At 42.7% G+C, this 15,305-nt stretch overlaps 1 protein-coding gene across 9 annotated transcripts in view; it reads right to left on the bottom strand.

The window, feature by feature from the left end:
* Positions 1-489: 489 nt before the first annotated feature.
* DTNA (dystrobrevin alpha) overlaps positions 490-15,305 on the bottom strand; it is a 281,234-nt gene continuing 266,418 nt past the window's right edge. For all 9 annotated transcript variants that reach the window (XM_015425451.1, XM_015425450.1, XM_015425452.1 and 6 more), the window contains 4 exons: positions 13,802-13,970; positions 11,872-12,004; positions 7,833-7,881; positions 490-4,105 (listed from right to left, as the gene is read on the bottom strand). In XM_015425451.1, the coding sequence (XP_015280937.1) occupies positions 7,864-7,881; positions 11,872-12,004; positions 13,802-13,970 (320 nt within the window). In that variant the 3' untranslated portion in view covers positions 490-4,105; positions 7,833-7,863. The remainder of the gene's footprint in view (positions 4,106-7,832; positions 7,882-11,871; positions 12,005-13,801; positions 13,971-15,305) is intronic.

Raw genomic sequence — 15,305 nt, 5'->3', positions numbered from 1 at the left:
GTAAAAAGATGTGCTAAGGCCTGATGCCTTAAAGAAAGTAAAGCAGGTACCAGGTGAGTCTTGAGGGGGGAAGCATTCTAAAGCTGAGATGCCAACACAGAAAAGTGCCCTGTCTCTAGTCACCACATGTCTTTCCTCTGAAGGTGGGATCACAGAGAACAGAGTTAGCGAGGAATATGTTAACTGGCAGCCTGGATAGTATGGGAGAAGACAGTCCTTCAGGCACCTTGGCCCCAATCTGCCTTGAGTTTAGTAATCTGCCTTGAGTCTCAATGAGAAAGGTGCAACATTGAATAAATAAATAAATAAATGAGCCTGAAGAAGACTTCTCCTGATGCCAGAAAAGTGGTCCTTAAATCAATGGAAATGACAGCAAGACAGCACTGATGAATTACTTTTAAAAATCTTTTTTAATGAAGAAATAATTCCATTCCAAAATATAGACACACAATTAAATAGTTTAATCACTTCAAAATATAACATGTCCCCAGTTGGCTTGAACACACGCACACACACACACACAAAACAATACTTAACGGCAATACAAAAAACCCCATACAATAATAGTTCCGTTTACAATACCAATGAATATTGTGAAATTTTTATTGTGTGTCTGTCCGGACTGGTGTGAAATAACAGTAGTTAAAAATGTCAAACAGTTAGTAGCTTCAAGATGTAACTCTTCATACATTTTTGGTTCACAAGTAAAAATGCCCTCTCTTCTCTGGACACAGCGAAGCGCTTGTCGTTCGAGGCTCCTTGCACTGAATTGAACCAATGTAACTGTAGCAACCTGAGGCTGCAGTATTTACAAGATATATCTACAGCAATTTCAAGAAACGAATAAGGATGGAAGAAGATGATTAAAGTAAAGGCAAACATCTGTGCTAAATAATGATGCAACATTTTTTCTCATGCATATAAGAAAATACATATTATCACAACAAAGGCCACACACCTTTTAATGCAGTTTTTAGTTAACATTACTACTTACAGAGAATCCATTCTCCATCATTCCTTTCCACATTCAAGAACCCTATTCCCCTTCACATTCTGATTCTTCCCCTTAACTACCTTTCCACTGACAATCCACAAAGAGTTTTTGGCTGCAGTTGCTGGCCATAAAGACACACAAAAGGCCAATTCAACCAGTTCTATAACTTCAGTGTCCACACAATTCAACACATTTTAACAAACAAACAAGGACTAAGTGGGTTAAAACACAGATCCAGTTTGCAGTATGCACTTCCCTGATCTCTCTCTCCTATGTGTGTCCTGTCTACCATGTCCCCACTGAACAGCCACATATTGGGTACTGTTTGTATAGGGTACAGGCCCATAAGATCCCACTTGCACAGGTCTGAACAACATGGCTGCTGCCTGAGATAAAATCCGGGAAGTGACCACGTGACCTGTGCCTGTGTGCATACACTTTTCTAGGCATACAACCCCATTCAAACATTATATCCATGCATGGATTACTAGCTTCAGAGGTGGGGCAGTCATGTCAGGCAGGCAGGGAGAAAAGAGGCACGTTCCCTTTCCCTCCACTATGCACAGCAGAGAGATTGGGGAAGAGCATGAGCCTTACTGAGTTTCATAACCAGCTTAGCAGATGGATGATGTGGTAAGCCTACATTTTGTTTCAGGAGAGACAAATAAAAAAAAGTGCTTCATCTGGGAGTTCCAGAATTTGAGGCCACCTAGAGCTCTGCTTGGGATCTAGAGCCAAAATGAGGCGGGAGGGAATGATGCATGAGTTGTCTGGTGGAGATGTTCCATCAATAATAGTGCTACACAGCTCTGGCAATGGCTAGACTAAGGCATGGGCCCTAGATGCAGTGTCGGCATGTAAACAAATGTTGGTGTTAAAGCAACATGGTTATTACTCCACATTTAGTTTTGTGGCTAGATTTGGTCATTCAGATGTACTGTGGTTTTGTCCGTTTTGTCTCTCTTCAGGATATGCCTGACTGGAGTCCTGAGCTGTCAGCAACGTTTGCCAATATACTGTAGTAAGTGTTATTTGCTGAGTGCTAGGCACTAGTAGAGAGTAACTGGTTCCTGAGAGAAGGGTGTAGGAGAGGTAAGCTGTCACAGGCTATGTATAGTGCCTACCTTGTCAGGCTGGCAGATATCACAACAGTAAAGATTAGTTATTGCAAAGGTGCAGTGGGAGGTGTCTCCATGGAAACATATTTTATTTTCTGCACTTGTCTGAACTGCATGCTTTTGATCCCTTGGAGACAATGTTGAAACATACACAAGGAGGAAGATGCCCAATAGTAGCAAATGATTTTGTGCATATATGTACAAAATTAGCAGTAACCACTGAATCCATATAAGCTTTTTTTGTGGTGCTCTTCACCAGTAGAATCAGCAGAAAGGGTAAACTTCTCATTCAGACAAATGATATGCAAACTCTTTGGGACCAGCTTAATTGAAGTCAAATATATTTGTTCATAACGGCACACTTTCTATACTGCTTCTGTTAAACTGCAGAACCTGTTCTAAACTGATGCCTGAAATTCAGATACTTGCACTGTGAATGAAGTATTTTAATGGGTCCCTGGCAATTTCTTGATTACTTTCTGTTTTGTTCCTAGCTAAAAGAGATTTGGTGAGAGATGTTACTAGCTAATTCACAGTATAGCAATGGTTGAGTAACCTCACTACAACATTTTTTCCCTTTTTATAACCCCAATAGACCAAAAAGCCCACTCTCTTTCTCTGTCTTCCCCCATCATAGTTAAAAGAGGATGTTACTCAAAGGAACACCTCTGTAATTCTTTCTTTTTTTAAATGGACACACTTCTCCCCTGTGCTTTTCATAGATAGCTAAATCCCCATTCAGCGTGAAAGAAAGTCTCACTACACATTTCCAAGAATGCATGCAGAACACCTGGTGGCTGGCTAAGGCAATGCACATTCAGAAATAAAAGGTAATAGTTGCAAGCGCACTTTTAAAGCCTGTACATTTAAAGCTGAAGGCCTCAACAAACAGTATATGAAGAATGGAGAAAAGTGAAAGAACACATGCTTACTAAAGCTCTAAAACAGCAATAAAACAATACCATGGAAGATTATACATAACGTGAGTCAGTTTAGGGATTTTATGGCACCTGTGGTTTATAAACAGCTTTAGCAACGAGTATTTCAAAACATAGTTCACAGTTTTAAGAAGATCTGTGCTGATTTTAAAAACTAGATTCTATATTATCTGAATGTTGCCTTTTGTATATGATATCTATTTGGAAAGAAAATATTTACACTAACTTGTATGGCTGATTTGTTAGGTTACGTCAAAAAAGAAAACAACATTCCTAAGTTATGTAGTAGCCCTAAATCATAGAGATACTCTTAGTGCATTTTGTACAAGTCTTTCTCTCTTTTTTTGCAGAAAGACTGTAAAACAAACTGCAATCTAAGGCTGCCATCCTGTACCTGGTTATGAACTCTAGTCCCACCAACATTGATGGTCTTTAAGTACATGGAACTGGGTGCCAGACTGCAACTATAGTCAGGTACTTAGCTTTGGGGCTATAAATATATACACTCAGGAGTATATTCATTCAGTGTTAAATGTGTCATTGTAGCTTTTAAAATTTCCGCTGTGGAAAAACAATGTACAGTGTATATGAAAGTGTTCTAAAATCTCAAACTATTCAGAAATCAAATGCCTACTATAAACAGCATTAATATTGTCATTGTAAACTGAACAGGTTCAACGTTATGTGCAAAGGGCTTGAGTATTTTGCTAATACTGCTGTTAAATGTAACAGCAACTTTTTTTGTCAGCCTGTGTTCTTCACCAGTAATGAGCCATGTTACATAAGATGTAGCTGCTATACGTTAGCTTTAAATAAAATGTCTTTTTTTTCTTCAAAACAAACACTTACAAACTACAACTTGTAGAACAAAAGTAATGTGCTACAGTCTTCAAAACGAGTTGGTTTATCTGATGTCAGAGGTGCTGCGCTTGTTGTTGCGCTTCTTCTGTGAAGTTGGCAGGCAAGCTCTCTCTGTCAGCAGCTAGAGTACAGCTCTCCTCCTTGTTAGTTCTCACGTAGCCTCCATTGTCTGTTTGATTGCAGCTGCTTGCTCGCTGAGAAATGTTTAAAAGAAATGTGATGACAGTCACTGTTGTAATATACATGGACACAATGCAAAGCATATCAGCATACACTGCAATAAAATGTATTTTAAAGTGACATCATACCCCCATATGCATCACAGCATGGATGGAGTTCCTGTATGTAGAGGCTTCACTGGTGACTTAAATGGGAAGGGAGTACAACTGTGTATGTATCTCTTTGGGAAATTTCAGACAGGCGATAGATTCCGGAAGGGAACTGGTTCTCAAACGGGTTCTGGTCTGTCATTTCAGACAGAACCCGTTTGAGAACCGGTTCCCTTCCGGAATCTATTTGCCATTTCATACAGTTTTCCCTTATATGGCCATGGCCCCGCCCCCAGCGGGCCCGGCATGCTCACGTCACTTCCTGGTGACGCGCACGCAGGGGTGGGGTTCCCCCCGGGGCCCGATTCCGCGGCGTCGGAAATTGGGCCTCCAAAGCGGGGGTTTACCCGCCACCCGCCCCCACTTGGCAGCCCCATGTGGAAGTGATGTCATCACATGGGGATGTCACACAACAGTACTCTGCGTTTTGGGCAAAACTCTATGGTTTTAGGCCAAAAAACCCATAGAGTTTTGCCCCAAATGCAGAGTGTTGCCATGCAACGTCCCCGATGCGATAATGTCAATTTTGCATGACGTCACTGCATCAGGGACATCACACAATGTCTCCATCCACTCCTAGAACACCCCCCAAATCCCCCCCACCAGCAAACCAAGGGGACCTGGCAACCCTAGTTTAGGCTGAAAATATGTAACAGGCTCATAGTCACGCAGTGAGCTTTCAGAATAGAGTGGTAATTTGAACCTGGGTTTCCCAAATTCTAGTCTGAAACTCTAACCATCACAGCACACTGGCTTTCATGGGGTGGCTGACATTGAATAGTAGCAAGCAGCTAGTCCTGGGCGAGTCATGCATATTGCTTGCTATCAAGTTGCCTGGTGGCTGGTGCCAGGCCTGGCCTCAATGAGTCTTCCCGCAAAGGCCCTTTCCCTGCCTTTGCAAGAGCTGAAAGCTGACAATACTGTTGTGGTTGCCTAGTAATCCCCACAATGGCTGCTGAGTTTCTTAAAGCTATATGCACTGCTTGTTTTATTTTCCAGGCCTTGAAAAACCCCAGTTCATTTTTTTTTAAGATTTCAGATATTTCTGTAAACTCAGAGCTTTTGTCAGGTTGTAGAAAGAGCTGTCTTGTCTGTTCATGGTTCCATTATCTGGATTTAAGTCTACAGATCTAGCCACATTGGGAATTAGATATATTGATATACATTAAATATAAACTGGCATCCTCTAGAAACATTTTTATACAAGCCCTCAAGATAAGCCACTTGGTAAAAGCAATGCCCTCTGTCCACAGTTTTCCACCTGACCTAACAGGGACAGGCTCTTAGCACTTATGGTAGCATGTTCAGGGAATTACTGTCTGTCTATATAAAAATATGGAGAGAAATGTGGATGAAATATACCAACATTTTGAGCTGCGCAGCTTTTTTAGTTATGTGAAGGCATGGATAGTTTCTATAGTGATACACCCAAACAGCATAAAGAATAATAGTCAGCACCATGATCTTTGACTTCTCAGACCTAGGGGATGATGCATATAGTTTCAGCTCTTGCGTAAACTGGGGCAGAGGTTCACCACAAAAACAAGTGAATCCCTAGGTTAGAAGAACAGCTTAGCTACTCTTTTATTGTCTTACACACATAGCTGAAGCTCACAACCTTAAGAAGGTTTTTAGATAGTGAACCTACAAATATAGACTTCCTTGATTTTAGTCCTATGCTATGCCTGGATTATTATAAACCTTATTATCGATATTAAATTATGATATTGAAGTCTACCTTGGAAGCAAATATTGTTTGCACAATAATACTTTGAAAAGCAACAGGGGGCAGCTTTATTATTGCTGTTGTATGGATATGCTCTGTGTGCGGTTGCTTTTGGACTGGAAACCTTCCATAGTTTGGAAACAAAGCAGTGAGAATGTTAAACTGTGATCCTCTGCAGTGAGCATATAACAGGTATTTTATACCAACTACTTTGTCTCCTAGTTTGCTTCAAGCTCAGTACAAAGTACTGTTTTTTTGCTGTTAAAGTTCTAAACAGTTTGGGTGCAAAGCTCCTTCTACACTGCCCCCCCCAACTTGCTTCCATGCCCAGTTCAAGGTGCTGGCATTAACTGCTAAAACCTTATATGCTTTGAGGCCAGCAGATGAACATACCCATCCAATAACGTCATCTTTGGAGGCCTTGCTTTGGGGGCCTATACCTGCTGAGGCTAGGCCAGTGCCAGCCTAAGAAAGGGTCTTCTTGGTTGTGGTGACAAAACTTTGGAACTCTTCCCCAGGGATCTCTCCGTTGTTCTCCGTGGCGGGTGAAGACTTTTTTGTTTTTGTTTATGGCATACCCTAATAACTGTTATTGGCCCTCCTTCTTGGTTTTGTTCTCTGTGTTGTGTGTTTATATGTTTTTATTGAACAGTTGAAATATTTTATATATACTCTGTTTTAAATGCTGTTTTAATGTATTAATGTTTTAATGTTGAAATGTTTTGATGTTTACCACTGGTGAAAAGGCGGCATAGAAATATTTTAAATAAATAAACATGCAAAGGATGGCCTCCAACTGTATATACCAGCCTGTACTGTGGGATTGGCCACGGAAGCTCATCTGCATGAGCCCACAATTACAGAGGCACGGCTTGGGGGGGGGGGCGCACAAGGGCTTTCTCTGAAGCCACCCCAGGAACTGGGCCTCGCTTTTTTATTACAGGCATTCTGATGCCAGTTGAAGATTTACTTATTTCAGGAAGTATTTCAAAATTACGTATATCAAAATGACGTCCTTTAAACTCTGCTCCTAAATTTTTATCCTGCCAATATTTTACATCTTTATTTTAATAACTATGATAGCTTCTTCATCTTATTCGTGAGCCACTGTGAGTGTTTAAAAAAAGGAAACAACTTATAAAGGTGGATGGGATTACTATTTCGGCTCTAGTTTCATTAACTTGCTTTGTTTTTCATCATGTATAACGAGTAGCAAATTACAAATGTTTTAAAATACGGTGCATGAATAAAAAGCAACAAAATAATAGAGTCTGCCTTTGTGAGATGTATACGTGATTGCCATTTGCTACATTATGCATTAACTAAGCACTGTGGATCACGTCACCTGCACATTCTAGATGGTAAATTACCAGGGAGCCAAAATTTTGTTCATATAATTCTTCTGGACTAGAAGTACCAACTAGAAGTATGGAGGTTTAATCTGGACTGTAAGGGTCATCTGTTCCCCAGCTGCCAACCTTCTCTCTCTTTGCTTCTCCTCTCTACTGGAAATACTCCAGATGGAGGGAAATGCGAGCACAAGAGTAAGAATCCTCTTTTTGCTGGTCTCAGCCTACAGAAGAACATAGGTAGAACCTCCTGTCATCTAAGCTTATGTATTCCTCACCTACCCCAGCAAGAAGGCATCAGGGAAGACAGACCAATAGGAACGCTCATTTTGCTGATGCACTACCCTAGTCTTAGGTTGCACAAGGGAGGGCAACAGAGAGGTCAGACATCTGGGTTTGCCAACAGTCTACTTTGGGAGTTGGGTTGGTGCTGTCTTTTGCATGCACTTCTCCCCTCTCCTCCAAGTGGCCTGCTGGTACAATGAATAATACACCACAATCCTAGAATAATACTTACTTCAGAGGAGAGTGATACAAGGATGGGGTATTCATCCTTGCAAGCTGACCTGTGAATAAAGAAGAAGAACATGTGAACAGTCAAACCAGCATTGTTGTAGCAGTACACAAGAGAGGTAAAAGTGTGCTGACATGCAATAATATTATATGAGAAACAGAACAGTTTGCATGCAAGAAACAGCTGTAAGAATGTTGCGGCTGATTAGGTGTGGGAGAGTAACATTAGATTTGTTCAACTGAATACAAATTCCATTTGCTCCAAGTTCCAGAGCAACAAGGACTCTTATGGAGCTCTTGCTCAAGTATTGCACTTGGCAGTACACAAGAGATGTAATTGTTTGAAAAGGCAAATTTTAGTCAAGGTTTGGCCCAGTCAAATGTCTCAGAATACAGAAATAGAACAAAATTACCAGTACTACATGGTACTACCTTATTTGTTGACTCCATGTACATACCGCTTATCTAGCTTTGCTTTTAATGCTTTAAGTTACAAACAGCATACATTTGGTGGTCTCTTCAGGAACTCATGGTATGAGCTCCCTATTTGACCTTTTCTCTTGCTGTCTCCACAGGATTTTATTAGTTCCTGGAAAGAAGGGGGAGGAGTTGCCCCACAGCTGGACTCTTTCAGGTTGCTGGTGGTCCCTTCAAGAGCTAATGGCATATGCGCTCTCTGGTGAGGCCTGTTCTGCCTTCTTGTCCACAATATATCTTCTCTGTTTAAGGAGTCTCTCTTACATATACTGAAGCATAAACTGCATTCTCATATTGCGATCAGCTTTGAGCCAAGGTAAAATGTAGTGAGCCTTGTATGTTGAACAACCTTGCCTGTTTCCCCCCCCAGCTACTGAAACCCTGCTGTCCAGTACTATACATGACTATTTGGAGGTCAGCCCTACTATGATCAGCAGGGCTATAGTCTCAGTTAACTGTATTGTGCATAACAATCTTATAAAACAATCGAGACAGTACATCTTAAGAACACGATTGCCACTGTGCCTGCACAACTCCAAATCATATAGTGAATTTATCTGGCATAGTGGTGATGTTACTTCATAGCCATATGTCTGGACCAGTTGTAGTTTCTGGGTTGTCTTAAATGGCAGCCCCACATATAGTGCATTGCAGTAAATCAACTGTGAATTTACAGACACAAGGATCAGCGTGGCCAGATTTACTAAGTCTAGGTAATGGAACAATCAGCAAATCAGATGCAGCTGATCGAAGGCGCTCCTGGTCATCATGCCAATTTGCTTTTCAAACTGCAAGGCGGGGTCCATGAGCCCCCCCAAGCTCTTACCCTGCTCTCAAAAAGCCAGCTCCACTCCATCTAGGACAAGTGGATTCAGTATCTCTAGAATATCAGCCTTCTCAGCTTGCATTATCATTGGGATTTCTGGATTCAGCTTCAGTTTGTTCTGCCTTAGCCACCTGACCTCTACTTCAAAGCATCAGTTCAGAGCCAAGATGGATGCATCTGGAGGCTTGGATAATGAAATGCAGAGCTGGGTATCATCTGCATATTGTGGACACCCAACTCCAAAGCTCTGGAAAACCTCACCCAGTTGATTCTGCACCTCTGATAAATACTATTTGAGTCTAGTCAGACAGAAAACAGTGAAACCACTGAAGGATTACATCCTTAATACTAACTCCATATTCAAGCCAGTGGATGAGAATGGAAGAGAAGAAGAGATTGGATTTATTCCCTGCCCTTCACTACCCAAAGGTGTCTCAGAGCGGCTTACAAACTCCTTTCCCTTCCCCTCCCCACAACAGACACCCTGTGAGGTGGGTGGGGCTGAGAGAACTCTGACACAAACTGCTCTTTTTCAAGGACAGCTGTGCCAGAGCTTGTGACTGACCCAAGGTCACATCAGCAGGTGCAAGTGGAGGAGTGGGGGATCACACCCGGTTCTCCCAGATTAGAGTCCGCACACTTAACCACTACACCAAATTGACTGGAGTGGTCGAATGTATCAATGGCCACTGAAAGGACTGACAGTATCAACAGGGAAGACTGTCCCCTGTCCAACTTTATACAAAGATTGCCCACTAGGGCAACTAAAGCCGTCTCAGTACCAAATGCAGGCTGAAACCACATAAATGGGTCAAGGACAGATGTGTCATCCAGAAAACCCTGGAGCTGCTCTGTCACCACACACTCTATGACCTTCCTTAGAAAAGGTAAATTGGAGATTGACCTGTAACTGGCCACCTCATCACTAGCCAATGAAGGTTATTTGAACAAAGCTCTAATAACTACCTCCTTCAAAGGCCTAGGGAGAGCCCCCTCAATCAGAGAGGAAATGACAGTTTTCACTAATGACTCCAATACCTTTCCCCAGCAACATTTTAAAAGCCAGGATGGGCATGAGTCCAGAGTACAAAGGGTGGCCCTCACACTCCCAAGGACCCTGTCAGCATCTATTGTCAAGATCAATCTGAAAATGTCTATAACAGAAGGACAATCACATGCTTCTGATACTGCAGGTACCGGATCTGCACTCAACTTGGCCTCCAAGTTAGTGGGTAAGACGCAGATGCTCCCCTGATGGAATGGGCAAGCATGCCCTCCAGGGACAGGCAATCTAGAAGATTATATAGGCCAAGGTTATACTGTCCCTCAACTATTTGAGGAGATGTAGATACCTTCTTCCCTAGAGAGAAGGGATGGAAAGAGATAAAGAAACGCCACTGTTTTATGTGTGGCTTGGTGAAGATGCTGTAAAACGTCAAGGCCTAGATCACCACGGAATGCCATTCTCTCTCCTTGGGCTACACATTGGTGTGAGCAGGTGGACAGCAGAATAAGATCCTATGCTAATCTTGGAAATGAAGGCTCAGAGAGATTTTATGCCATTAAAAATGCAGACTTCACCAAGGGCACTCCAGTCTCATAAACTCTGTTGGCAGATAATATAGCTGGTAGGAAAAGAGTGTTGAGTGATGATCTTTAAGGAGGCAGTGCCCAGAAGCTCAAAAGGGAGGTTGAGAATACGGTCTCAGAACCACACTGGAACAAGATGAGAGAAGCTGGCAAACTGGCTAAAGTGAAACGAAGGCAGAAGCTGTAAGGTACTAATCAATCAGAGGATGGGAGAAAAGGACCTGTCCTCTTGCCCCATCCCAATAATGCCCCAAAGAGCTGGATTGGACATGGGGGTGGGGTAGAGCTGAAAATGTGTTGTGCCTTTCTTTGCATTTTGAACAAGAGCTCTTTAACCTATCTGATTGGAGTGTGGGAGGGAGATACCCTTGGGTGATACAGTCCCTCAAGAATTTCACCGAAGTCTAAGGAATGAAGTTACAAGTATATTCCCCATCGAAATGACTACCAAAGTGATGAAAGCCCCAGAACTCATGATGCAACAATCCAAAGAATTTTTTAAATCAAAACAAGCTGACCCTGAGAAGAATCCTTAGTAGTTATACACAGCTGGATGTTGACTAATAAAACAATGAAATGAAGGGCAAAAATCCATTTTAGTCAATACCATTATTATTCTCAACTAAAAATGTAATGACATGGAGATTAGAATCCACGGAGGTCAGAAGGAGGGGGAGGAGAGATGAACTCCCCCTCTCTTTCTTGTACCAGCTATCTGGCCTGGTGGTACTGCTGCTGGCTTTGGTATTACACAGCTGTTTTGTTTGGACCCCCCCACCACATAAGTCAACAAGACTTCCTGCAAACTTACGCAGAAAGATAAGTGGATTTCAGTATTATCTGGAAACTGACACCTATTTAATATAGCTGATGAAGTCCTCCTTCCCCTCTCTTTCTTGTACCAGCTATCTGGGCTGGTGGTACTGCTGCTGGCTTTGGTATTACACAGCTGTTTTGTTTGGACCCCCCCCCCCACCCCATAAGTCAACAAGACGTCCTGCAAACCTACACAGAAAAATAAGTGGATTTCAGTATTATCTGGAAACTGACACCTATTTAATATAGCTGTGATCCAACAAGAAGAAAATCTATCACAGGGCAGCTCATTGGTTTCAATTTAATGTAGATAATTTTGTTGTGAATGTATTACCTGATAAGCTTCATCCTGCAGCTTTTGTTTCAAATATTCCTCCATCTTGAGCTCATTCTCTAGCTGGCGCACAGAATCATTTTCATAGTTCTCATCATCTGCTCTAACGTAGGGGTCTCTATCTTCTGTAACCCTAAAGACAATTATGAATAAATAGCTCCCAGGAAGTTTTGAGAGGCAAGGTCATTACTATGCTTTTTCTTTGAACTACATATTACACACAGAGAGGGACAAGCACACTTCCCTTCAGAGATGTGGTTTTCTGTCATCTCTTCTGTCACATTTCCTCTTCCATATGGCTATAATCACCCCTTGCAATGAATTTTGGAGTCTACCAACATGTTCTATAAAATTAACTGGGAGGGCTCTTTTGGACTGTGAATGCTCTCTCATGGAAAGAATTCCCTGCTCTGGAAAAACCACCAGATGACAGAGAGAAATTCTAGCATAGCTCTTTTCCTAACATGTTAGGTTACTAAATGCAGAGAGCATATTCTTTAACATGTGGAGCATTGAAAAACACAATGTCCAACACTTGTAGTCTGAAGTGGTACAGTCCAGGAAGGACTCTACCCATGTGTGCTTTCTGGCTCTTGGATGCACAACTCACAACACAAGAAGTGTCTTGAGGAAAGACAATTACTACTTTCCCTGGAAAACACAGTGAGTGGATACATGCATACTGAACAGCTCATGCTGGTCACTGTCAAACATATGAACTAGAAAGAACCAAGAGAAAATAATGCACTGGCTTATGTGGTATGAAAGTAATGAACCAGCACTCCTGATCTCCAACAGCGGAGCCATCTGCAGAAAATCTGGCTATTTAATATTACCATAAAAGGCAAAGATAAAAAGTAATTCTAAAAAGTTGAATTTCTGACTTTTTCTTTCAACTGTATACTTCCATGCTGCATTTCTAACTGCATTTAAAAGTTTCCCCAGTTTCAGAAACAGTTTGCCATGTGGCCTAGGGGCTGCATTTTGAGAAAGACAAATCCCAAAGTCGTTTTGGTTATGTGGCATTAGTTGAGTGGTTCCTGTTAACACCTTTGATCCCATGGAGGATTTCCACTGATGGAAAGGGGGAATTTTCACTGATTCCCCCTTCCTGCAGTGGACCGATTCCCACTTCATGCTATTCTGGGGGGGCCCTGTCTCCCAGAGGCAGCATTTTGGGGGGACATTTTAGGCTGCAGCAGGAAGGGGAGGAGACAAGAAAGTTATGCTCTGCCAGCAGAAATCCTTCTGTCAGCAGACATTTTCAGCAGGATGTAAATTCAAATGACTTCTGCCTGAGACCTTGGAGAGCTGCTGCCAGTCTGTGTAGACAATACTGACTTTGATGGACTGATGGTGTGATTCAGTATAAGGCAGTTTCATGTGTTCATGTGACTCCCATTAGTGATCTCACCTCATGTTGCACCAATCCTAGTCAATTTGTAAGGGCAAGAGGGGACCTTGTCATGTGCTCAAACCTGCAATTCTATGCACTTTACATCTAAAATCATGGTAAGACTTTATTATTTCATGAACAATATTCAGCAGAAGACACCATCATCTTTCCATCCCAAGGATCAAAATGTAGGAATATTTCTATCCTATCAAATGGGGATGATCCTTTCCACTGTTTAAGGTTGGCAGCTACCAAATTAATCTACCTGCAAAGGTTTGCACTGAAAACAAGTTGAATTTCTATTGGCGGTGTGGTAAATATTCCATGCTAAATTTCCAAGTTAAAAACATTGTACAACTGTTTCTCCTACCATTTTAAATGTGTGTGTGTGTGTGTGGGGGGGTTACATTCAGATTGCTATTCTTGGTTTCATTTCAATTTAAGCGTTCATGTACACAAAACATCTCCATTTAGCTTCAGAACTTTACTGGAGACAATATGTAAGAAGAAGGAAAAAAGATAGCGGGTACCCACATATCACTGCGCATGGTCCCGGTGGCCGCTGCACTGTGAAGGTATCCTGGCTTCCGGGCATGGATCTGTGCAAGGAAAGCCTTTTCAGAAGTTGGTGATGGAACAAGGTCATCAAAATGAGTCCGACCAAATTCAGAGTCCACATTACTTTCTGTTTCACTTCCAGCTTCTGTGGGAAGAAGAAGAGTGATGATGGCACTATGATTACCTATATTCTAGTATGCTTCTATTTCAATTTCTAGCATTGCTTAAGTTTACACTGTCATTTTAAATGGCTACGAATACAGCCTGGTGCATATTCAGTTTTAACTACAGAGTTAAGCAGGGCTATTTTTGGGCAGGAACGCACAGGAATGGCGTTCTGGCTGGCTTCAGAGTTGGCCACACCCACTACAGCCAAAACCTCTGCATGTGTAGCTACAGAGGGAAGGCCTGGAGAGCAAGCCCCCCCAGGTGACTTTGAGGTGGGTGGGCCGAGGGGTGGCTGGAAGGATTGGGGAGACATTTAAATGCCTCCCCCGGCCTGTCCAAGGGCTGGCTTGCCTGGGCAAGCCAAGGGAAGGCATGGGGGTGTGGCCTAATATGCCATCAGCTGTGCTGCCAGGGGGTGTGGCCTAATATGCTAATGAGTTTCTGATGTTGGGTGTGGCCTATTATGCTAATGAGTTCCTACTGGGCTTTTTCTACAAAAAAAAGCCCTGGAGTTAAGTATTTCATTCCTCTGTTGTTCACACTTGCTATTTAACAGGGTGTCTGCAAAAAGCCAATTTGCTGAGGTGCTTGGTGTGATGATTGGGTGCACACCATTTCTAAACTACATAGGGACTATGTTAATTCCCATGAAGATCTCCAGTAACTTCAGTAGCAAAGCAGAGGTGGTTACAGCAGGGCTAGCATGAAGTCATAGTCAAAACAGTGCCTTGTCCCCTTGCATTCTTGGGCAAATCCCTGTGCAAGTTTGTACTGCTCTTTTCAAGACCATTTCCTGCACTACCTAAGTAGCATGAAAGCATGCAACTTTGCTTCATGCACAAAGGGTGGTTGTAGCAGTGTGTGTGTGTGTGTAGGCAAATCTATCCACATAATCTATCAGAGGGGGACTTCCAAAGCACATCCTCAGGTATGTGACCCCCTGCTGTACTTCTACACCGTGGATTGGGGTAATTAATTTGGCATTTAAGTGCCTTTGAATTTTTTCATCCTTATACTAATAGCCTAGTTGCCCCCTCCGTGCGGATACTTAAATCAGCACGGAGGGGGCAGCTGGGGGGCCGGGGAAGGTTTGTGCACATGTGGGCCAGTCCCCACGTGTGCACAAAAATAAAAAAAGTTAAAAAAAAATTCGGGGGGATGTGCGCAGGAGACGCTCTGCTAACGCTGCCGCCGGAGGCCTCGCTGCCACCGCTGCCGCCTCCTCCCCGGAGCCGACAGACAGACAGGCCGGCTGGGTAGGTAGGGCAGGCGGGAGGTAGGGCGGGCGGGGAGGAGAGGCCTCGCTGCCGCC

This window comes from Gekko japonicus, unplaced genomic scaffold (assembly GCF_001447785.1).
Source record: "Gekko japonicus isolate JY-2015 unplaced genomic scaffold, Gekko_japonicus_V1.1 scaffold337, whole genome shotgun sequence".
Classification (NCBI taxonomy): Eukaryota; Metazoa; Chordata; class Lepidosauria; order Squamata; family Gekkonidae; genus Gekko; species Gekko japonicus.
This window is presented reverse-complemented; position numbering and strand designations above follow the sequence as displayed.